The sequence below is a fragment of the Thunnus thynnus genome, chromosome 20, assembly GCF_963924715.1.
Source record: "Thunnus thynnus chromosome 20, fThuThy2.1, whole genome shotgun sequence".
NCBI lineage: Eukaryota > Metazoa > Chordata > Actinopteri > Scombriformes > Scombridae > Thunnus > Thunnus thynnus.
The window spans coordinates 11,554,812-11,581,120 of NC_089536.1; the positions used below are offsets into that span (position 1 = coordinate 11,554,812).

Genomic DNA, 26,309 nt, shown 5'->3' on the forward strand with positions numbered 1-26,309 from the left:
ACATAAAACCTGGTGTTTTGTACTTGCAGGGTTTCCCAGAATTTGCTGATGATGAGATTGTGAGTGTTCCTGACGCCAAGTACACAAAAGGAGAATTTGAGGTGTGTATGCTTTAAAAGCAAATGTCTTTCTCCTACTCGTAAAGATTTAGTAACACTTAATATTTTCTTTTTTGAGATGAATCAACTGCAGGGTTATGTAGAGTATACATCATTTAAAGTAAAGCATTTAATTTAGTACAGATTAGAGGAAAAGAAAATATTCAGGGAACTTAACATAAGAACAGTCAACAACCATTTAGTCAGTATGTCAAAGGTTACCGATTAGAGTTCCTTGTCAGTTCCTTTCAATCTCACAGTCATTTCCTAGCACAGTTTTTAACATTTCATATCGGTGTTTTGACTGAGATATGATCTTTGGACGCCTCTCTTGAGCGCATTAAAAAACAACAACGTGGGAGTGGAGATTGACGCGGATTCTAATCTTCATCATGATTAGTTTTACTTTTTATTTCGATGTGAGGAAAAAAAAAACCTAAAGACGCATCAACTGACTCATCAAGTCTGCATCTTGTCACTGTAGTCAAAAGTAGTAAAAGAAGGTTTTCTCGAAAGTTGAATGCTCAGAAGTGGAGGCTAATAAGCTAACAAAGTATCATCACTTAAGTTAATTGAACAGTTGTATGAACAGCAACACATTTTAGTTTGAGTTAGAGAAAGTAAATTGATACTATTACATATCAAACTAATAAATATATATGTATAAATATATTTCTCAAAACTATAGAGCTTCTCACTTTGTAACATTCCACATTCTCTCTGTTTTGTTGTTTAAGTTGTAATGTCATGTCTGTATTTGTTTTTATTTGGTGTCGAGTTAGTATTGCTGTTGTATTGTTGCATTGCATTCACCACAAGTTACTTCACAGTCAAAGAGCACAGCCAGTACCGTGACCTTCAAAACCTTTTCTCTATTGATTAAGCTTGAAATTCTGTAGGTGGCACTTAATCTTTTTATTTGTTCAACTATGATTGCTATTGCTGCTGCTGTGAAAATGCTTTAACCTTTCGTGCACACTTCTGAGTGCTTAAAACAGCAACTTTTAAAGATTCAATCCACTCAGTAAATGTGAGTCAGTGAAAGCAGGACAGAGTGTCAAAATCTTGACATTGTACTTAAATTGAAATCGTATTTGCTTCTCAGTATTTTTAGTAGGGCAGCTACTATAAAGTTTATTGTTGACGTCCGCTACAACCAGATTTGTGCGACCTCTTTAATGAATCACATCACCAGTTCCTCCAAACAAACAATGAATGCTATAAAATTGTATATTAAAGGGGAACAGTACAGCCTTTTTTTAGTTTTCTGACCTCTAACTCTGCACCTGTGATTGAAAGCTTTAGCCAAACAAAGCCAAAAGCCAGAGCTTTTCTCCTCTGGTCTGAATAGTGGCTGTGAATTGGAGCCGCTGGGTGTTTTCTTGATTCAGAGTTGTGACAATGAATCGTTGGTTGGAACCTGCTGGCCGTGTCCTCTGCACTGTAAACATGGCCACACAGAAAGAGGCCGCGCTCTGCAGGCACACAATGCCGCATGCCAATCACAACAGCGCGGCCAGAGGAGTTTCTGGGATACACAGAGCGGTCACCACGGTAACCTCGTCTGCCTCCAATTCAGCCTCTGAAGGATGTGTGATGTTGCCATCCCCATTGCTTTGTCTGCCAAAAAAAAAAAAAAGGTGTTGCTATGGCTGTGAGGTCCAAAGCATTACATGACAGAGGAACTGGTATGGTGTTAAATAATCCTCTCCTGGTGTGATATAGAAACTGGTAGTGTGAGGTAATCCTCTGATAATCAATGCTCAGGTGTACACAGCATCTTAAGAAAATATAATGCCCTCAGTAGTTCTGTGAAGATTTTCTTAAAAAAGGAGCTTAACGACTTGAGCTTAACTCAAAAACATCCGTAAATAAATAGTTTTTTATCCTCATGTTTATCAGAATATATTTTCCATTAGTTAAATGTTTTAATCTGTAATTTTTGACCACATCTTAAAGTGCATACAGATACATAATAAGTGAGTTATAGATGTGAAAAATGTCTTAACTATTAATAATGATCATTCGTAATACAGGCCTGTTTTACTCATTTTATAAAAAAAGCCATTTAAACCAGAGAGCATGAATGACTTGGATAATAATGCAAATAAGCAACTTCATATGTAAATATAATTAGGGGGTACTTACCAACTAAACCAACTTTTTTCCTTTTTTTCTTATAATTTGTACCAAATTGCACCACCCTTTATGTAAAAATTACCATTCAATGCTTGCAAATTACATAGCACATTTCCAAGTAATTTGCATAATATTAAGGCTGCTGAAAAATAAAGCATCACTGAGACTTTCAGTAGAATGCACTATAGGTAAGAGATAATAACACATTAAGAGAAATCCTAAAGAGAAACATGTAATCATTTTATGCAACCTGGCACAGATTTGACAGTGGTCAGGCTGCATGCTGATGTTGCTGGTCTCACACACAGACTGAATGAGAAAATAGGGTTTTTGCCTGCAGGCCTGTTCTGTTCTCTGATCCCGCTCTTTGCCTTTCCCGCTCCCTGCCTCCTGTTTCTTGTTATTATTATCGGTGATTTCATTAGTATCTGAAATGAGGGAAGTCAACCAGCTGTAGTGGGGCCACCAACGAGGTTAGTAAACCAAGTTGCAGCTGACTTCTATACAGAGTTGTGGTTTTACATCATACAGACGTGCTGATGGAAACATTCCTCTCCAAGCTAGGTCAACGACGCTGTAAATGAACATGCTGACACACACTTGCACCAATATTTCAAATAGGTCAGGAGTGACAGGCAGTGCTCTTCTTATCAGTTTGTCTGCCTCAGCTGACAAGAACCGTTATCAACAAGCCTCCCACGGTGGACTGGTTGTTTTGTTTTTTTTAATCAGTTTTCATATTATTTGTATGAAGGAGGATTAAAGGGACAACAAATATTATAAAAGATGAGTTTGAAAGCTCATTTTGTCAACTATTTAAAAAGAAGTTTAAAAGTTTAAAGCAGAGAAATTGTAGCTTCAGTACATCTCCATCCACTTGTTTTACTGAGCAAAAAAAGTATGTTTATATGCCAGAAATGTGAAAAAAGACAGTTTTTACACATTTTTTGAGCAAATGATGATGTTGTGGGGCCTGCTCCTGCAGAATCTGCATCTTCCTGCCGCTCACTGTTACAGGTCTCCATTCCACCCACGCTCCATACACAGGAGATGCTCTCAGTCGATAAAATAACGTAAAGTCATCGAGGCAGGTGTAACAAAGATTGTGGTGTTTTGGCAGTTTTGTAACAGCTTTTGAAACATTCTTGAAACTTTTAGATGGAAACATTACAAGCGCGTGTTGTCTCTGGTGTTCAGGTCGTGATGCAGCTGGTGCGTCTGCTCCCCGACGGCCACCGGATGAAGAGGGAGGTGGACATGGCCCTGGACTCCGTCAGTGAGACCATGACCCCCATGCATTATCATCTGAGAGAGATCATCATCTGCACGTACAGACAGGTACACACCTTGCTGGCGTATTCGTTAACCAACCCCTAAGATACAGGACATCCAATTTATTTGAAATAAAACTGGTGGACGGTCTCATTCTGAGAGCAAACAACAAAGGAAGGGTGTAAATAGCTACAAAAACAAAATGAAACTGCAGACACACTTCTGTGTTCTTGTACCTTGTATCTTTGTGAGGACAAATTTTAGTGTCATACCTTGAAAGTGGGGATGTTTTGTCCAGTCCTCACTTCATCAGTGGGTTGTTTTGATGCTTTGTTTTTAGGATAAAGGTTATAATCAGGTTAAAGTTGGGGTTAGGGATGTAGTTGTGGTGTTTAAGATGAGAAGGGGAATGCATTGTGTCATCGAGGGTCCTCACAAGAATAACAAGAAGAACACAAATGTTCTCATTAGATGCAAAGTCAGTCCAGATAAGTATTCTTAACTTGTGTTGATTATATATTGCAAATTAAGGACAGACACCTCTGTGTTCAAAAGCAAAAAAATCATCACACATTCCTCTGACCTTCCTGGATGCTGCATGAATTGCTACGTTTCAGAAAAATAACAAATACTGATTACTTATGAATCTGTCTCTCTCATGCTGAGAGACAATCAACATGTTGTTATGAATTTTGGTGCACTTCCACATGAGCCCCATAGATGGCGTCAAGAACTTGTTTTAAGGTTTTTTTTTTAAAGCCACAGCTTAGATCCCAGAGACAAGAGTGAGAGGGATCCACTGCTCTGTAAGCACAAACTGCACAGCGTGGAAACATTACTGTGGTGCAATAAGTTATCTCTAAAACTCAATGGAATTCATTTGGGTTTAAATGGAAAAAAGAGTGAGAGGGAATAAGGGTAGGAAAAGAAATGATTACTTGTGGGATTTTGAGGCTTGAACTCTCTATGCTGTTTGTCCAAGTTGTATTAAATACCATATCACATTAGTGTCGGTTGTTTTGTTTGCTACATGCATGGAGTGCACCAGATTTCAGAATCACCAACATCTCATGTCAAGTCCACTGAATGATGATTTTATTATTCATTTACCAAACACAGTCTAACCACAAGGATGAAATGCAGATAAGAAGAAGCAGATGAGGTAGCAAAATATTTTGAATCTTAAAATTTTGAAAGAAAAGCATGGACACAGACTCCAAGCTCTGCAAGATGTTCTTCATTTGTTGGACATTTTGTGCAATAAACAAGGCTGAAATTGGACAAAAGTAGTCTGTAGTGGGGTTTTTGAGACCTGTCTGGACAGGGTCTCTTAATGCTGTGTCCTCTGCAGGACCAAGGCTCTGTTTTAGCCATTTGTAATGCAGACTGTAATCATTGCGCCTCTGTGCACCGTCAGCCGTTCTCAGAAAGCTGGAGGCACCCGGTCCTGTCTCCAACGTATCAATGGGCCTCATTGTCCTATGAACTCTGTCTTTCGCCTATATTCTCTCTCCGTCTGTCACTCTCTGATGCCAGGCTCCAGGAAAAGGCTCGCTATCAGCTGTCAGGGATATTTGTATTTTAAATATTGTGAGGTAAACTTGCACTGACCTCACCTTTTCCCCAGAGTTTAAAGAATAATTCCAGTTTGGTTCAACTTGGCACTTAGTTTTAGGCGTCATTCCTATTGCTGTAATTAATTTTGTACTCACCAGGTTGATTGATGATATCTCAGAATCCAGCTATATCACTAAAAAGACGCCAGATAGGGCATGAAACATGAGCAGTCATGGAATCATATATGTTTTGATCAAACGGCCTGATTAGCCAATTCTAAGCCGGATTTATGGTCAGCGCAAGGGGTTAACGTGTCTCCCGCTGTAGATACTCATGGTGTGTGTTTTGATTTATAGTTCCAACGCCAGATCTCTCCCGCTGATATGACCACTATAGCATTAGTCGTGCTATCGTGCTTTTAGTAATATTCCCCACATTAACCGCTGACGTTCTTTCATTCACTCTGTGATACGGGCGATGGTGGGCCTTGTTATGTGAGTGAATATGTTACTATTCTGTGTTTATGTTGTTTCATTCACTGTGATAGGGGGTTGAAGGTTTGCATAGGAGATGGCTTTCCTAGATGTTTGTTACTGAAAAGGAGAAGATAAGTGAGCTTATCATTTTTCAACTTCATGTTTACTTCACTCACAACAATTTCCACTGAAATCACAGGCATCGGAGAGTTGTTGGAGAAAACACAAGCATCCAGTCACTGGTCTTACAGGTCCACTCAGTACCCCTGTTTGAGGAAGTGCAAGTCAGCTATGGCGTAGCATCAGCTGTTATGTACATAGACTTTTAAGCTATGCTGTAACCCCTTAACACGCGAGGGTGGACCCAAAAATTCCCAGAAAAACTGTCACTATAAATCCAGCTTTAAAAAGCAGTACTATAACGTTATTACCCAAACTTTCAGATAGGGACTGACAGACCAGCTCCCTGGTTGGTTTGTGACATACTGTACTTGATCTGCACACCTCTCCTTATTTGCCTCATCAGACTTATTCTTATGGGAGTCACTGTGTTTCCAGATCTGAGCACTTACTTTGGTGAGTACAATGTCACCGTAACTGATAGAAATAATAGCCAAAACTATAAAAATCAGACCCAAGTTGAAATTAAGCAGCTTTGTCCTTTAACCTTGCCCTTGCGGACCTCAGGTTGGCACTGTGTTCCCCTTTCAGCCTTTCCCCTCTTGCCTGAACCAGCAGGCCAGGTGATAAACAGTGCCAGATGTTGCTAGAACCCGGCAGGCAGCAGCAGACGAGAGAGAGAGAGAGGGGAGAAAAGGGGGTAAGAAGAGGGAAAAAATTTCACCCCCACTCTCTGTCTCTTTCTCTCTCTCTCTCTCTCTCCCACTCTCTCTTCTCTCTTGTAGCCCTCCCCCTCCTCACCCCTCCAATGCACCCTCCTCCACTTTGACAGTGGTTGGAAAATGTGTCTTTGATAGAGAAAAAAATATATTTACACTGGGACCCGAACCGTCCGCCAGCTCCCAGAGGGGCCAGGGAAAAGGGGGAAGGGAGGGGAGCAGGGCGAGTGAGGTTTTTTGGAGGGGGGGGGGGTCTTCTTGAAGGGCCTGTAAATCCCTGCTGCCGACCAGGCGTGACCCCACGTTGCAGATGCATCCTCCAACGTCGGGGCCAATGCAGAAGAGAGGCTGCTTCCTCTCCTCCTCTACCTCCTCCTCCTCCCTTCTCCTCCTCCGTCTCCTGCACAGGGATCAGCTGCAGGGGCCTTTCTTTCCATTGTCAAGCCAGTTTGAGGTAGAAAATCGCCTCGAGTGATCTATGCTCACTACAGTTTACTTCCTCCGTCTCCTGCACAGGAATCAGCTGCAGGGGCCTTTCTTTCCATTGTCGAGCCAGCTTGACGTAGAAAATCGCCTTGAGTGATCTGTGCCTACTACAGTTTACTTTGATATTGTCCTCTTTCAGTGTGGAGCTTTGTTGTGTTAACAGGTGTGTTATATTTAGTATGACACTCAGGCTGGATTTATTGGATGATTATCAGAGATGATTTGCAGATGGGCAGAGAATCTGATAATGCAAAATGTCAAAACATATTCTGCCCACATAAACCAACATCTTCACAATCTTCAAATTTCCATCTGTCTTCCCACGGTTGCAGCCTTCTCTTATCTTTCTTTATTTTTATCATCAACTCACATCATCCTAATTTCATAGCAGTATATGCCATTTCCACGAACAATCATATTTCTCTGTTTGTCCAGTATGTTGAGTTTTGTTTAGCATTTTAGACCATCAGGCATGGGGATGCACGCATTGCCTTGTCTAAGCAGCTTACAGAGATTTCTCACTGCATGTACAGAGAATGTGATCACTGAAGATCGCTGTCTTCTACCCAGTCTTTCAAGAGGCTATTAAAGCAAAGCGAGCAGAGTTGCAGAAATGGAGATTGTCAAATCTCCTAAACCCAACTCCTAATCCTTTTTGTTGGGCGAGACTTGCAGCACTTTTTTTCCCCCTATCACCTTTTTTTTTTCCCCAAAAATGGAATGCTTTTTCACCCAGGTGGTGAGAAAACTGAAACGCATGGATTGAGAGTGAATGAGCGCAAATCATGCTGTGTGTGTCCAAAGAAAGGCCCTCATGGTTTGGACGGGGCAGTGGAAAAATATTTTCAGAAAGGGGAGAATGCTGCGAGCGGGTTTTTTTTTCTGAGGAAAGGTAGTGGACGTCTTTAGGAAAGAAGAAGTTAGAGGAACTGGGGCCAAATGCTCAGAAGTTTGCAGAGGTTGAGGGGACCGCTGCAGCACTGACAGCCAGATTTTTTTTTTTTTGCTTTGAGAATGCACACACAGCAAGGAGTAGACCAGTGTGAGCTCCAGTTCAATTTGCCTGAATTGAAAAATTTGATCATTAATGGCATAAGATGAAATAGTACATTTTCTAGAGAATATTGTTAAAAGATTATATGTTCTGGATTAATGGTCATCAATATTTCTCTTATAATTATTTTTATCAATTTTTGATTCAGTAATTTTGAAGAACAGTTTATGACAAGTAATTTGTTGGTCACATGATAAATCAAAAAGCCTCAGATACCACCCTGTTGAAGGCGAGATAGCCAAAAAATGTTCAGTGACTAAAGCATGGTGCACAGGAGAAAATTTGTGCGATGAGAAAGAAGAACGAGGGATTAGAAAGAAAGAATGGAAAGAGGGAGAAAAGTAGGTGAGGTGAGAAAGTAAGAGGCAGTCACACTGTAACCTTGTGTCTAGACAGCAAGCGTTTCAGACACGTTTTTCACGCGCACGTCACACATAACAGATACGCTCCCATTTTAATCTATGCAGCTGTCTGCACCGGCTCCGTGCAGGCTCGCCTCTCAGCCATTTACGCTTCAAGTCTATTTTCCTCCGTTTTACGTGTGTCACCGCGGTTGTGCGCATTGGGCTCTGAGTGATTCCAACACACGGGTGACCTATGCTCAACGCCGTACCTGAGCGCCTCCAGTGTAGACACACAGACGGAGCATTCGCTGCCGCTGCCGCTCTGTTGACATGCTGCTCACGCTACGTTTGCTGTCTAGACGCGGGGGTTAGGTTAACGATCCACTCTGTCCACTTTTGAAACTAGTATTTTGCAGCTTTGCACTTTAACCTCAGCTATCTCTAATACTCCTTCAGCTCAGGAGTCTTTGTGTTAACAGTTTTCGTCTCAATTAGGATGACCACTTGACATAAGTGGGCCAATTACAAGGTGGAGTTGGTGAAGGCCAAAGGAAATATTGGCAGGAAAATGAGCCCACCTGAACCAGAGACAAGTTCTTCTTCTCGCCTGAGGTGTGCATTGACTCACAGCTCCTGAAAAGAGGCTCTTATTTAGATCCATCGCTGGGTGGGAGAGGGAAAAGTGGTAGAGCCAGACGTTGTTGTTGTTGTTTTTATTCATAATTTCCAGCCTCTCACATGCCAATAGCAGTATTTGCTGCAGCTGTCTACAAAATGACTTATTTTGACTGAATTCCATTTGAACAGGTGCAACCAGCTGAGGTATTTGGACATGGATAACACCTTCTCCAACCTTGTGATGAGGTTTTATACATATACATAGAGGTAAATAAAGTGTCTCCTGGGACTTTCCAGAGAGGTTTGGTGAGCTATGGGGGGGTTATACACAGCTGCTACCAGTCAGTTGCTATTCAGGAGCTATTAAGGGAGTTTCCACAGCTGTAAATGACTTCAAATGATACTCTAATACATCTAGTTAGTGTTTATAGTGCTCACTGATGTCTAATATGATACGATCCATTAGAGGGCTGCTGCATTGTAACATTGATGCTGTTGATTTATTTCTACGGTTGAGGAGTTATGTGTCTTCATTAGTAACTCTTAAGATAAAATAAAAGAGGTGTACTTGTTTCCTGCACTTGTATCCTTAAGCACTTGGGAAAAAAAACTACATGCGACGTTGACAGCTCGGAGTTGACTGATTGCATATTTAAATGATCGGGTTCCATGTTTCCTTCCCTCTGTCAGTGGGCCAATCACATGCCCTTTAAATTATAATTTAGGCTATAAGGGCGATGTATGCAGGTTTTTGTTCCAGCCTTATGTAGCGCCAGGTCATTTCACGGAGTAGTTCCTCTTCTTTGGCTGAAAACGTGGTGATCAGTGAAATCACCTGGTGGTCCATGTCGTTGGAACAAACACAGGCAAATAAACTCGGTTTTCATGGCAAACGATTCAAAACTCTGGATTATAATAATTTTCTGACTGCTTATTATTCTAACTTCTGCTACCACCATGGCCATGTTCAAAGTTTAATTGCTAAGTCATTTTATACTGTGTAGCTCCACTTCAACATTTTGCTGCACTGTGATTCACTGTGATTCGATGTCAGCAGGATCTCCAGCAGCTGAACTGAAGTGATTTAAAATGTTATTTTTAACATAATAACGCTCTACAGTCAGAACTGCATTCATCTGGTTTCTGATTTTCCCTTTTGGTGATTTAGTTATAGCCTTAAACCTGTATACATCATATGTCTTACATAAAATATGAAGTATATGTTCTTGAGGTTAACAATAAGTAAAACATTACCCTCATTGATATAAATGGTGTGGAAAAAAAACTTGACATTAAAAGCTTCATGAAAGTAGGATTTATTGTAGGACTGCTGTGTTTAACTGTGTTAGTTTGGTATTAAATATATGTGAAAGGATCCATAGGCATAATATACAAACATGGAAATATTCCTGTGCAAATTATATAACCGACATGTGCTGTACGCTTTGTATGGTCAGATATTTTATTTTTCTCACCAGCCACCTGTTTACTTCAGCTGCCATTTCACACTGCAGGTAGTGTTGTAGGAGCTGTGTGAGTTCTGAAGCAGCTGCCCTTAGTTTTACATGAACCAGCATTGTCTCTGTGTTTTTGTTAGTCCAGCTAACACAAACAGTGAGCTGAAAGCAGTTGAGGGCTGCAGGGGAGTCATTTAATTAAGTTATTATCAAAAGTATCGTCTACTACAGCTTCAAGGAGCATGAGCTTATTAGCAACCTTTTTAGCATACTTTATAAACATGTTTAGATCAGCCTCTTAATTGCAAGACCATTGCTAAAGTTATGTAGTCTACTTAAGAAATAACACAAACTGAAAGAGGAAATCACAAAAGTCTGCAAGAAACATATAGAACAGATCAAAAATCTCTTAGTCTTTCTTAATTGGCATATTACGGCATTGCATCATTACGTTGTTCTTTCATTAGACCTATAACACACTAATCTGTGTTTTAATTTGCTTTTATGATCCTGCAGCTACTGCCAAGGCCTCTGCAGTTATTATAATTTTGTGTGTTCACTCTCCCTGCGAGAGATCAAGCTCTCCTGCTCTCATGCTCTGACTTACTCTCTACATGCTGACCACTTTAGAAATCGTCATGTTTGCCTTGTAGTCTATCTCCTTTTACCCTGAATAACTGAACTGCCCTGGCCTGCCCTTTGCCCTGACCTTCCTCATGTCCCCCACCCCCTTTTTCAACCACTGGCCCCAGGACAGCGTTTCAGACCTTGCTGGGCACTCAGAAGGGTTGCTATTTCCTGCCCCCGCACACTAAACCTGTCATTGCCCCAGGCCCACAGACCAGGAATAACTACCTCCAAAACCATGCATGAGTGTTTAAGCATGCCCCCAGTAGCTGTGGTCATGGTATCTGACAGATCCTGCTAAGCCCCAAATCATTTCACCAGGAAAGGGTCTACCTTTTTTGTCTAAGCTTTCACACCAGCTAACTACTGGCACTGAACAAATACCTACAGGAATACAACCCCAATGGTGAAGTGACTTAAATGCCAACCATGTGGGATATGCAGTAAGTCGTGACTGGGTTGAGTTGCTCCAGGAATTGCACTTTCACAATGCCCCAATGGGGAAGCTATGTTTCATACGTGAGGACAGTTGAGCAACAGATGAATCCTGTGTTAACGACGCTATAACTACTCCCATAGTGCCAACAACTCACACAGTCAGCAAGGAACATTCAAACTTGCCTTGTCAAATGGCTTTTTCGTTCCCACAGAGACTGCTCACAGTAGGGGGCAATGTGTGTTCTTTCTGCATTCTTTTATTCTTGGACGTAATCATTATAATGACAGATTTGACACATATGGGCACTTAAATGCTGGTGAAAATGCATTTTACATGAGCAATTAGTGAATATATAATAGGTGCATGAACACAATCTATGGGTTGACAGCAGCAGCTGCTCAAATTAAACAAAATAGAAGAAAAGTCTATAGCTGGGCCACCAGCCTAATGAGGAAATAATGATCGTTACACAGAAGACAAAAATCTTTATATTTTTTGCCTCATTAGTCATATGGGTCTTAAAGAAGCAAAGTTTTGTCTGGGGGTGGCGCCAGAATAGCCTGGGTCCAGACCTCTGAATTGCTGCCCACATCTCCTTTTTCAACGATTCAAATAGGTCCGGTATTGGGCTTGTTGATGGCTGCCTCTCTGGTTGGAAAAACAACCTAGCCGATGACAACTTTGATGGCGGAATTAATATTCTGTGCCACGGCCTGGAAAATGCAGACAGAAAATTTGCCATCATCAACCTGGCTGTATAGGTTGTTGTAAATCATTTACAGTAATAATTCTTAAATTGGCACATTGGCATATATATTGGCACATATCATTTTTGTGAAAAACATCAAATTAAATGCTTCTAGCAAACACTACTGCAGCTTCCTAGTCAACGAAAGAATGACGTTGACAGTGCAGATATATCAGTCACCACTGGGGGAAAATGTAATCTTTTTTTCTCAAACAGAAAATGGCAAACATAAACACAATGTCAGATTGAATAATTAAAGGTAAAGTCAATATTCTAATCCAAGACACTTTTTGTCAAATTCAGCGAATATATCCGCTAGCTGTCCGTTCTGCGTATGCACTAAAAAAAACTCGGGTGGTCATACACAGCACTGTGCTCTGTAAACACAACGTTACTCTGGCAGCAGGGGGCATTAGTGCTCATGCACAGGACAGGGGGAAGTCAACAGAGTAGCTGTCTGTGTGAAGACATGACAGTCTCCCGTCTCCAGCACCCATTTAATGGTGGGAGAGGGCTGGCGAACTGGAGAGAGAGGCCGTGGCCAATTCTCATAGTTGTGTTCGCAGCTTGTTCCCACTGCCCCAAACTGTCAAAAAATAAGTTACTGCAGGTTTTAATATAAACAAGATTGGTGTTTTGCATACTAGCTAACATTGCATATTTGTTAGCTTAGCCTTGCTTACACAACTTTGTGCTCTATTAGCTTATCTTGGTCCACCAGTATCTCTTTTTTCCCTCTTAGCTGACCTTAGCAAACTAGCAAGAGAAGAATCTCATTAATCATACCATCTTTACTGTTGTAAACTACCCCCAAAATATTTATCTTCTGTACAGTGACAATTTTAGCATGTTAAGCTTAGCCTGTTGATCTAAGTGCTAACTTTGAAGTTTGAAGTTTGGTGTTAGCTGGTTAATACACTGTATGGTTATGGTGTTAAGATGCATGTTTGTTTGTTTTTAGCTTGTAATAATTACAACGATTGCGAGTAAATGATTATGTAAAATTAGCAAACGTTCCCCTCTTGTCGCGGTATGTTTTTGAAGTACATTCATAAAGCTTCCCGGGATACACCCAAATTTTTCACTCAAGTTGAAACATTTTCAACTTAAGCAGACTTATATTCACGTCAATTTGTGCTGCCCTGGGCGAATTTGCGTATAGTTGACTTTGTATGTAATCATGCCACATCTAAAATTTGCATTGCATTCTGTCTGAAAATGAAAATTTTGACCTGTTGGTGGCGCTAGGTGGAATCACCAAATTCTTTAGGACATTTTTCACTGGGATCCATGAATATCTGTACAAAATTTAATGGCAGTCCATCCATAATTAGTTAAAAATGTCCCTCAGGTCCAAAGTGTTCATCCACGCTGTACTGTACTGTGGCTGACAAACAACATGTTCTTCACAGCAGCTTTGTGGCTTCCTCACAAGAAAAAAATCAACCATCAATACATTTGCTTTCTATTAACCACCAGCATCAATACAAAATGTCACTTGTGGCCAAGAATAAAAATTTGATTAGAAGAACTCAGTGGGTTTTAAATGTCTGATTAGTTGTAGCTCGCAGACATACCAGTTTAATGCCCAAATTTGGGTTTGCATGCACAAGATATTTTGAAAGCTCAATAAATGATTGATTCACAGTGGGAGTCTCCATGTGCTCTGTTTCCAGGCATGTGCACGTACAGAATGTACCATAATGCGTGTGGTTAATGTGGGCAGATATTCCAGTCTCTGTGTAGGCTAAGTTGATGAGCCCTGTCTCCTCCTGCGGCTTTTGTAATCTCTGCTCAACAGACATTATGTATTTTTGCTTGTATTCATTGCACAATACATTCCTTCATTAGTTCTCCATGTTTTGTTAATCCTATCCTTAGATCCTATTTGTTTTATTGTTGATTAGAGCTGAGAGATATTCAGTTTAAATGCTAAAGAAAGGCTAAATCTATATTCTGATAGAGACCATAATCCACAAGACTTTACTTGTGATGTCATGACAAAGAATCTGAAATGTTTTAACCACAAATTACATTTTCACATTCATTTTTAAGCCGTTGGATGCAAGATGGACAGATTGGTTGATGGCAAATCTGCATATATACAGTATGTGGATTGACACAGCTTGCCCCTAAAATCCACCTCAACCTCAACTTCATGATTTAATCAGTGTAGTGTGGCTGAGCAACTGGAAAAAGACAGACAGAGGATTGGAATCTGTAGAAACCATTAACATAAAGGCATCTCCGTCCCCTCCTCTCACTGGCTGCTACATGGCTTCTCTGTTCCTTTTTAAAAGGAGAGTTTTGGGCACCATCTTGATCCATAAAGATCAGTTCTGCAGCTTGAAGCCAGATGATGTATAACTTTGATTGCTTAGCTACTGGCCAACCTGGCAGGCGGCAGACAGACTGGGTGGGTGGATGGTCGGGTTTTCAGAAAAATGGGAGTGCATGTGAAAAAAAAACATACACATGCTGGGTGGGTGCATGCAACCTGGAGAAATATTTAAGTATGTATGATGTAAGAAGTATGTTGAAAGTATACTTCTCTCAGTTTTATGCATTGCAGCATCTGGGGGATCAGCAGACTAGGAAAAAGGTTTTAATAGTACTAGTATTATTCATAATAATAATATGTTGCCCCTCTCTAATCAAAGTTGGAAAGCTACAAAGACTTCAACAGAAGCTAATTTGAAATACGCAGTTTTATAGAAGTATACTGACCAAAAAGGAAGAGTGATGTTAGGAGTAATCACTTGTAAAAAGAAGATGGGAGTTTTAGCCAAGAGAGCAGAAACCTCAATGATGCAAGTCTATAATTGACACAGGGACATAACAGCCCTGTTATTTATAAGATGATGGTAAACAATGTTTTGCCTCAGTATGTTTCTTGGTAACACAACACAAATAATGGCCAGTAGAAAAAATGAATTAACTGCTTTAGAAACAATTTGAAGTTACATTAGAAGCATGAGCATTTTTTTAAAAGATAATTCTTCTGTTTGACGGCTGTGTGTAGGCGCTAAGGTGTGTTTTGATCTGTCTGAAGACTATTGGATTTTTATGTAAATAGTAATGTGGTAATGAATGTTATTACCCAGATTGAAGTGAGGTCATAGGTTCACATTATTATGTGGCAGCCACCAGAATGTGTGCAACAATCATTCTTTTCATATTCAGAACGGGAATGGAAAAATATTTAAATGACATGTCAGGCTATGTTTGCACATCAGAGAGAATGTATTAAGTACTTTCAGAGTAGAAATGAATCATTTGTGTGTAATCTGTGCACACAAACAATTAATTCAAGGGTATTGACTGCTAATTTGTGTGAACAAATTATCAAATGTTTCATGTGATAGTTGCCTGGATCTGTAATATTTTGAGTGTAGTTTGTATTTCAATTTCCTTTGTCTGTCATGTTCAAACAATCTAATCATATTACCATCATAAATTGCTAAATGCCACATTTTAACAGGTTAAGCTCCAATAGCTGTTAAACATGCAACTAAAGATGCTAATTATAGCCTTGTGAGCATGGTAACACGAACATGCATGTTACTTATTCACACTTTTGAGCATTCAGTGCAAACCACAACTTAGTCAAAGTCCAAGTAAGGCTTAAACTGATGAACATCTTGCGAAGTTTGATGATGTAGATCTGTCTGAGATGTCCTAAAATGGGAATTGTACAAATGATTAACTTTTCTGAGTCATGGAGTGACATGTTGGTGCCAGCAGAAAGGTCAGTTATACATTTTAGTGAAGATGAGTGACATGTGAAATCCATTTAATATGTACAACACATGGACAGAGAGGAAAAAACAGTTAAGTTTTATCTTGAAGCATCCTTTATTTCGGTTTGATGTAAATATCTGACACACTGTCCCATTATCATTCAGTTGAAATGGCAACTGTCACCTTTGGCAACCGAAAGTCAGCCTGGACGGAGAGTATATCCAGAAATTGCAGCTGGACCCTGGTTTGGGTCCACTTAATGAACCTACCTGAAAATCAGTGTGTGTACTTGACTTTGAGTTGTCTGTACATTGAGTCAAGGAGCCATGTGTAGGCTGCCTGTCCACTCTAGACAGGTTGGGGTTTGGTTTAGGATTTGGGTGGGAGGTGTTCTGCAGGATCTGATGAATGGCTGCTTGTGCTAACCTGGGTGGGAAGGGCCAATATGGATTGGCCTCTTTACCTCGGCAACCCCATCAGCTGGTAATTGGCACCATATGTCAGGCAGACAGACCTCTCCATAATGTGCACTTCTCAGTTCAGTCCTCACCCACAAGAGCCCACAGAAAGGTCGACCCTCAGCGCTTGTCTGCCAGCGTTCAAGGATCAGACTGTGGTGCTCCCTGCAGAAGCTCTATGATACGTTTCTTTACAGATGAGCCATGAGCCTTGATACATTTTTTAAAAATGCCAGCATGGTAGTGGTTTTACATCATTAGTACAAAAGAATTGTAGTTTTTATAATTTATGTTGAGGTCCACTTGGAGGCCACTGCTTAAAATGATTTTCAGATTTTATGTCCCCATGCAACTGCATTAAAAACCACAGCACAAAATATCTTCTAAGGGTGAAGAGAAAAAGAGAAGGAAACTCAAATATGAATGCACCAGTGTCACTCTTGAGTACAAACATCAAAACAATGTTAAAGCACAGAGAGGTTGTGGTAAAATTTTATTTTTAAAATCCAGTTTCTCTAGGTGGCAGTCGTCTGTATTCATAGTGAAGAAAGTATAACCAGAAGTCCCTGCTTTGCAAAAAGACAAATTAGTACAAACTACTGTAGCTTCTTGTTTTCACGCTAGTTGGAAACTTGTGAAAATATTCTTGTATTTCTTCAATAACTTTGGCAGATTAGCCAAATTTGTTCCTATTTGTTGTATACTTGCATATTACACTTTTGTTTCTCCTCTCATTTACTTACCAAAACCAATGAGAAATCCCTCTTTTCTCGGCTGCCTTTTCCACTTATTCAACATGCTCAGTCAGCTGAACAGCCACCAGTAAAGAGTAGATTAGTGCCAACGGCGCTGAACACACCGCAAAAACAAGGGCAATGGATGGACACAGACACCGAACAACACTCTAATAACAGTCCTGCAAAGGCCGATGGCAGACAGTTGACTTGGTGTGTTCATTACATGATTAATATAATACTTGTTGCACACATTTAAAACACAGCTTCAGAGAGATTCACAGCAAGAGATGGACAGAAATCGCTAGTACCCTCAGACACTCTGGTAAGTGAAATGTGATTTGATAAATCAATAGCACAAGCTCGCTGGCAATTGACTGACATTCCTGTGAGTACAGTATGTGTGTAGAGGGAGGGGGCGTTGGGGTTCACATCATTTTTTAATAAGCCTTTTTGCATGAATGCTGAGCACGCATTATTGTTGCCTTGTCTTTAAGTGCAATCAGTTACAACAGGATAAGATTGTACTGCAAGATCAACTGCGAAGGACCTGCGATTACTCAACATGCCGCATACCAGTGTGGCATCTTTTTATACCAAACCTGATGACATGCAGTATCCCTTTTTACACAAGACGTGGGCAACATTTCACATATGTTATTCAGGGATTGTTCTGAAACTGGTCTGAGTTGTTTGCATAAAAAAGACAGAATGAAACAGTTGCCTAGGGTAGTATTAAATCCCTCACAAACAGATAGCAAGTGTATTTATTTTGTTCCTGCAAAGTGCATTTATATTTTGGATAATGCAAATAAGATTTTGTTTCATGGAAAGAGATTGTTATAGAGAACTAAAGCTGTGATTGCCTGCAGCACTTTTACCTTCAAAAAGGATAAGGTTAACACAGGAGACAGAGTAGAGCTTAAATCTAATGTAATACACATCAGCCCTTCATACAAGTGTGATTAGTTCAATGTTGATATGACTCACAAACAAACAGGCATTATAAAATGCAGGGAATATTTTAATGTACCACTAAATCCACTTATAAAACTGTGTCACTGAATGAAATTGAAAACCTGAGCACTGCTCTTAAACTATTTGCCATTTTAAAAAAAGCATCTTATCCCAGATGTCGTTTGCATGCTCCATTGCAGTTCCAATGTCAGCTGGAAGTGGAACATCCCTCCAATTTCCAGTATTGTTGAGAGTTGTTTTGCCAACAATTTTCTTGCTTTACAAGCATATGGAATACAGGCTTGTGGTTCATTTAGATATAGACATACAGTAGATGCTTTGTGGCTGTACTTGACCCAGTATAAAGAGGAAATGTCATGTTTTTTGTGATTTCCTGTCATTTTTAAAATGTTATAATGTCAGATGTCTGTGTTAAACATGGTCAAATCTCCCAAACTTGAGGTGAATGTATGTAAAAATGCTCCCTAAAAAGTCTTGTCAACCTGCATATTTCGGATCAGATTCAGGCTTCAACATGTACATTGAGAAGTTTCCATTTCGAGTAAAGAGTGAAGAAAAAGAAGTGAAATTCTACTCCTGAGCTGCTGGAAGTCTGCTGAGATGCAGCTTCCAGTAGCTAACCAATTAGAACAGAGTGGGCTCATCGGGAGGGCGGTCCTTAAAGAGACAGGAGCTAAAACAGCCTGTTTCAGACAGAGGCTGAACTGAGGAGCTGCATAAAGGACCAGTCTAAGATAGATAAGAGGTTTTTTTAAACTGTAAACCACACAAGAATATATCAGATGACCCCCAGAGTATAAATATGGACATTTTGGAATATGGAAATGTGCATGATACATCCCCTTTAATTACTGTACAACCCCATTATGTCTTGTATCTGTATTTCCTCTTTCACTTTTTCTCTCTCTATGGCTACTTACTTACAAACTAGTTTCACTGTATATCTGTCCAGGCAGTAACAAATTAAACGCATCATTAAATATAAATTGCAGGTGAATTATTAGTAAATGTGGGCATTTTAATATACTCACAAGTGAATTTCATGCTTCATAGACGCAAGATGCTACGGGATAAAAAATAGACCCGTGGCCACGAGTGAGATGCTCATGTTCCTGTAGGACATGGGCTAAAATGGCAGTAGACATGACAGAATGATCTGAAACTTGATTCATGATACATACACAATTTTTAATTTATTTTGTGTTTATGTGTACGTTTGTATGTTGTCTTTCTCCATACAGTGAATTTGTGGGTTCTGATGTCAGACTCTGAACACATCTGTTAATATGTGCTTTAGATGGCTCAATGTATTGATGAGTAATTTCCTTAAAAGGTTGGTTTAATGACCTTTGCATTGGATATGTATGTGTAGGTCTGAAAACAACTTGAATACTGTAAACTTACCAGAAGACGGTAAAACGTTACTGATCTGTAGTACTTGTATTAAGGAGCTGTCAGTAAGTCGCACATTTAACAGAAAGATGTCTCTGCTCTCGTGAGTGTTTGTGCAGCGATAACATACTCTGGCTCCACTTCTTTTTAAACTTTTCTCTCACTTTCACATTGTCCTCATTTTGAGCACTGCTCAGCCAACCAGCATTCCTGGACTCTCTCAACAATGGTATGTGGTCTGTGTTTGGCCAGCCTCCCATCTCACACAGCAGAGCTGAGGACATACATTATCACACCTCAGCAGCTGGCTGAAATATGGCTTTCTGCCTTGATAGCAACTGACCAGTCACCTCCTTTGTTCTGAAAGACCAGGCAAATGGCAGGATGTTGCAGTTTCCACTTTTTTTTCCTCTCTTCCTTTTCATTGCTTTAGTAGAAATGTTTCCTATTTATTTTTAAAAATGTATGAAGCCTGTTGAGTCCGACAGAATTATTGTTTCATCTCAGTAGAGCAAGTAAGAAATAGGTTTTTATAACATGTTCAAGACCTTTTAGCTTGTCGAAATAAAACAGAGAAGTGGATATGATTATCAGCACAGCACAGGATCATCCAAGACCCTAAAAATGTAATCTTTGTAAATACAAAACTTTCAAGGCTGTCTCCTTTACATGGAATGGAAGAAATTTACTCTTTCTTCACCACATCTTCCCCAACATTGTTTTCTGAAGGAATTTCTGAGGGTGCACGAAAGGCCGCCCAACCACACATATGGCTCAGTTGATGTAGACAGACAGATGGCAGACACAGACTTAGGTCTCTGCAGATTGTAGAGGTGTGAATTATGTAATCTGAGTGTGTGTGTGCGTGTGTGTGTGTGTATGTGTGTGTATATATTATGAGTATTTGGCCGTGGCTTGTGCATGGATAGCTGCCAGGCTTTGGCACTGTGGAGTTTCAGGATAAGAAATGAAATGCTGAAAGCCCCCTGGGGGTGCAGGGCGCACAGGGTAATCGGGTTCAACAGGATTCACCTGCTCTCCCACTGTAGTCCATGTTAACTTAGAAAGATTAGGAGAAAGTGAGGTGCATGTGTGCTTTCTTTGTTCATCTGTGTTCTCTGACAGTTGATAGACAACAGACAGCACATCGTTTCTTTGCCTAGGTGTAGTTTCTCCTCCGCTCAGTGGCAGATGCTTGGATAACTCAGATCCAACCACGGCTGTTTGGGAACGGACAGGAAACCCTACTCATTCCCCCTCTCTCTCTCTCTCTCTCTGTTGCGTCATTCAGCTCTGGAATGATCGTATTATGGTGTGCTGTGCACTTTTCAAATTACCCTGAGTACTAGCCCACCTACTTGGTAAACTTTCATTATTTTCTGTGCAGCCCCAAAATGTCTTTAATATACTTCCCTAATTTGCTGCGAACCGTGAGCTGATAAGATTTTTACCCTGCATTAACCATCAAAAACAAAGACTACAAGCAGTCAAAATGCTCATTATGATGCAGACAATAATCTGCCGGAAGAAAGTGTCTGCTGACAGTTCATTGAGCTATACTACACCTCGTCCCCACTTGTTACTTTCTCTTAACCCCAATTGACATGTTATCCAATCCAGCACACACCTCACATTCCACCACACAGACACAGCTGGATGGCAGACCTTGCCACTTGATGCCTGGAAGTGCTTGAGGCTCTAAGCAATCAGAAAAAGAAAAGCAAAGAAGAAAAAAAAAAAAGACGAGGGGAAAAAAAAGGGAAAACATCTTGACACCAACTCTACACTGTCAGTGTTGTCACAGCCTGTAATTGAAGAGCAACCCAATTACCAACTTTTTTAGAAGTGGCTTTGCTGGTCTGATATTTTGCAAGAATTTTTTAATTATCTTTTGTCCAAAACTGACTTTTTCCTCTGCCTCCTTTAGACAGTGAATTAGTACTGTGAGAGTACCATTATCTTGTCTCTTGAATACCAATTGAGGGAATTATAGGAAAATCTCATAGTTAGGATAATTGCACTGTTCTAGTGTTCCTGACCACAGGGTTTCGCTATGAAATAGTAAATTATTTGGTAATTATCATAAGAACAACTACAGTGTTTATTGATAAAGTGGAGTTTAAGGGTCTTTGGAAGCACAGGGAGTAAACAACCATTATCAGTACTAGGGTGTACTGTGGGTGACAGCTTGGATGGCTTGCTAACTCCTTCTGCCAAATGTCAAATCTGCCAAAGGGTTTCTACAGTAGATAAAAAGGGGAAAGGAGATGACAGAATGTGATGGGAGATGATGGTCAGCCATATCATACACAGTTTGAAGTTGTCTAGACAAAAGCACTTTACTTTACATAGCTGTGATAACTGTGATCACCTACGATGTTTAAATCACAAGGTATTGGAAGGTCTCTTACAGGCTGAAATAGTGGGTGGTAGAAGGTAGAAAAGAACAATAATCCATCATAACATGCGATTTAAACAAGTGACACTGTTGAAGCTTATATTTTCCTACACTTAGCTGCGTTCATATTACCACATAAACCTGTATTAAGTTAAAACATTTATGTTAACACAAAATGTAATTACTGGTGAAATGTTCAATCCAACTCTGCAGCTTTATACAGCTTTAAGCTTGACGTTGAATATTAAACTGTTAGCAGCTGTTTTTAGCGGACAAGAAAGAATATATCTACCTGCCAAGCAAAAAATGTGAGAGAGTAAAAGCAAAGAGAGAAGTGAAGAAAGTAAAATATCTAGCAAAACTGGATGGAAACCAAACTGGAGCTACGATATTATACTGTAAATACTATATATTTATCAGATGGGAAGAAACATAAATCCAAATGATTTCCCTAATGTGATGTTGAGGTGAACGTATGTACAAAATGCTACCGGAAAGTCAAAAGCCAGGGCTTCAGCCCACTCTCAATGATTCTTTTGTAACGTTACATCTACTTCCTCCTCGTGATGACATCAGATTATTCACACATACGTTTGTTGTTCTGTGAGTTGTTCACGTTGTCTACTCATATATTTCAGATCGGATTTAGGCTCGAGCATTTTAACGTATCTGAGAAGTTTCCATTTCGAGTAAAGGGCAAGGAAAATAAGTGAAATCCTAGTTTGTTTACATTGCCTTCCTAGCTGCTGGAATTCGGCCAAGACGCAGCTTTTTAAAGCTGGCCAATCAGAACAGAGTGGGCTCACTGGGAGGGGGGACTTAACCTTACTGTACCTTATAAGGTAATGACACTTAAATGGGGGCATATCAGGCACATCTCCAGGTCTATATTTATATTCTGGGTCTCTATTGGAATATCTTTGCATGATTTACAGTTTAAAAAAACTCCTTATTTATTATTATTTATCTTATACTGGCTCTTTATGCAGCCCCTCAGTTAAGCCTCTGTCTGAAACAGGCTGTTTTAGCTCCTGTCTCTTAAGTTATTGGACCAGTTTGTATGTTAGTTCATTAGCAGGATCAACTCCTTTCAGTGAAATTGCACTATTCACTATTGAACATCAATGATTTTTCTGTGAATTGCTGCACTTAACCTGAATGGAGCAAATGTGGCACTATTTTCTCTTGGTTGTCACTTTTTTTTAATGCTGGTCCAAATGCTAACAACATTTTCTAGAGTAAGATTTTGAAAAAGGTACGCCCTTGACTACAGTTGTTGCTGTATGAAGAAAACTGTGTTGTGCCCACTTGATAGACCAGGAGACCTTTGTTTGCCTCTTTTCTTAGATCAAAAGTGGTAAGACGGAGAAGGAGTGTCAGCAGCTGCTGCTGAGGAGCCTGCAGTACCTGGAGCGCTACATTTACCTCATCCTCTTCAACACATACCTGCATCTAGAGAAGAAGGACTCTTGGCAGCGCTCCTTCACTGTCTGGATGGAACAGGTACATGTCTCACCTTGATATTTGTATATGTGAATTTGAATTCCTTGCAAATGAAAATACACATATAAACAACATGGAATGTGATTTATAACAAGGCAGGAGTCAACCACAAGAGAAAATCAGAACACATGTTCTGTTAAACCACTTATTGAATTTGCTTGTTTCACTATTAGAATTCCATTAGATGGAAATGTCAGGTTAATGCAATGTCAAGTTAATGCTGTTGGTAATGAACCTTTCCTTGCATTGCCCCCAGAAAAAGCAAGGCCAGCAGTGCCATCTGCATGTTGGATCTGTGCTCTATTGCCTTAAGGCACTACAGGAGGGTGAAAAGGTCCGCTGGTGGCCTTTGAGACTAATTTGCACTTTGTCACTTGCTGCTATACACTGGTTTTCTCAGTTTCATCATAATCGTGGCACGGAAACACATCTTTTACCCAAAATGCTACGTGTCACTAGCTTGGCGGATAAAAAATGGAAAGATAAAATGATGGAGAGTTTTTCTTTCTCTATACCTTTGCTCAGTTTGTGCACATTGTGAACCGGTTACCCGAGTTGCATTTGGATTTTCCTCCAGGAATTTACAAGCTGGTTCTGGTTCTATTGTGGCCTGGTTCTTCACACACTGAACTTCATAATGTCTCGGCTCTGTGTTTTTGTTGGTACATTAATCGTTTGGCCAGCTGTGTCCCTACAGTAAAGTCGAGAATTTATGTGCATTCCAAACAAATGAGTAGTGTATAAGTGGTACCCAACACACACACACACACACACACACACACACACACACACACACACACTGCAATTAAAATGTATGTTGCAAGATGTTAAAATCACATGGTGGTAAAAAATGAGCAGTTTGGCAGGTTGACAAACATATTTCAGTGTGGTAAAGAGTGGATTTTAAATGTAAAATAAAGCCACAAGCGGCAATCAACTTTTTACGCTAAACAGACGGAAGCAGCTCAATTGGTCAAAACTAAAGCTGCAAGCAAAACAGTCGGGTTTCAGGATTGACAAAGTTGACCAAAATCACTCCAGCTAGTTTAATTTTGCTTAAAGAATTTATGAGACCAAGAACATGCTTGCTTCATCATTATAATGCATGGAGCAGTTCAATAATTGCGCACTCAAAGTTCCATCATTCATCCCCCCTACATTGGATTTGAATGAAACTTGGTGTGTATGTTCAGGATATTGTGCTGGATGTCTCCAATGAGTTTAATCAGGATTGCTCAAAGGCATCTTGAGTTATGAGCAAATATGTGATAGGCCACACCTACTTGCACCAATCAATATGGCACTTCAGATTTTGGTTAATGCTTGCACCAAGAGCATGCACACCAATTTTGGTAAAGTTCTGTTCCCTGAGTTTCCAGATACACATTTTTGTCATTTGTGGTGCTATGGGTTTGGCGCAAAATGCTTTGGTAGACCTATTCACAATCACAGACTCACATTTTGTACCAAAATTTATGATGATTGGACAAATGAGTAATGAGTTGTGGCCAATATTTAATAAGCCCCGCCCTTTGCGAAGATATTTTGGTTGATGGCGGCCATGTTTTTTGACCAATATTGCTCATTTACAATGGAAATTTGTATCTCCATCCCCCAAGGCGGTATACCAAATTTGGTTTTAATTGAGTAAAAATCCCAAAAGTAGATGTAACATTCCTCCTCCTATTTCTTGTGAAGCACATGCACATCAGTTATTGGACCAGGTTCCATGGTATTAGCTCATTTCAGCTCACGGCAATGTGAGCCGCGGCAGAAGACGACATGTAATAATAATAAACTGGCACAAACACAGAAGGATTCTAACCCCTTCAGGGTTTGAACCCTAATAAATACCGTGAATCTGCATTATGTGGTTTCATTAAAATTTCTGTGCATTTGGTATTAATTAAAATGTGTTAGCTGTCTTGTGGTTGTCCCTGCTTTTGCATGGAGGCTCCGCAAAACCTCTTAAATCTGTTTTTGATAGAAGTAGCATAATTTCACCACAGATCAAGCATCAGCAGCAGTTTTACAGTATGTTTTTTTTCTTTCTTTTGGCCAAATGTGGAGTTTTGTATATGTGTGTGAAAGTAAACATACAGGCCTTGGTCATGATTTGGACTTGAGCCTGCAATATCGCAGCCATTTTCTATTCTTGTTTGCGAGCAGACGGCCTAGAGACACATAGCCAAGAACCTGGAATGTTTGAAAATCGCTGAATGAAAATCTCTTACTTCTTTGTCCTTATTGAGGTGGAATAAACTCAAAGAAAAAACGTGAAATTCCAAAATAGACTGGAACAATCGCTGTGAAAACAATTGTCACAGAAATATGTGCGGTCAATCGGGGCATATTCTTCCTGTTATGAATAGCAAATATATGTGGTGCATCAGAGTGACTCTAATGGCCCAGTTATGCCATGAGAAAATACAGGCGTGCACACATGGGACAGGAACACCCTGCTGTAAAGCAGGCAACAGAAAACACTTGCCATCAAAACATAACATCAAACTGTCATTCTCTGGATATTTCTGGATATATCAAGGTAGCCTATTTCTTTCTTCCTTCCTCCTTTCTATAAAACTGCCTTCCTGTGAATAAAAACTCCACTTAATTTTGTACATCAGCCTGGTCTGGTCACAGTATGGGAACACTTCTCCTGATGACGGTGTGATAGCGACTGTCTAAAGCTGAAAGTATGAATAGTCATTAAAAATCAGCTGTGTGTGCTATGGATTTGATTGTAGACCAAATTTAGGAGAATTTCAGTCTGCAACCAAGTGGAAAAAGCCAATCATTCTGATATCACAGTATGGAAAATTTGTATTAAAACCTTCAGCTCTTCCATAGTTTGTTTTTAAATTTCACAAAACGTCTGCATAACATTGGTAAACCTGAAACAGTAATTCTTCTATTTGTTTTGATAATTGACTTGAAGAAACTCTGACCGT

At 40.0% G+C, this 26,309-nt stretch overlaps 1 protein-coding gene across 4 annotated transcripts in view; it reads left to right on the forward strand.

Annotated features, from left to right (window-relative positions):
• The window catches only part of pald1a (phosphatase domain containing paladin 1a), a 59,522-nt gene that overhangs the window by 20,676 nt on the left and 12,537 nt on the right, over window positions 1-26,309 (forward strand). For all 4 annotated transcript variants that reach the window (XM_067577396.1, XM_067577397.1, XM_067577398.1 and 1 more), the window contains exons 17-19: window positions 30-101; window positions 3,435-3,575; window positions 23,203-23,358. In XM_067577396.1, the coding sequence (XP_067433497.1) occupies window positions 30-101; window positions 3,435-3,575; window positions 23,203-23,358 (369 nt within the window). The remainder of the gene's footprint in view (window positions 1-29; window positions 102-3,434; window positions 3,576-23,202; window positions 23,359-26,309) is intronic.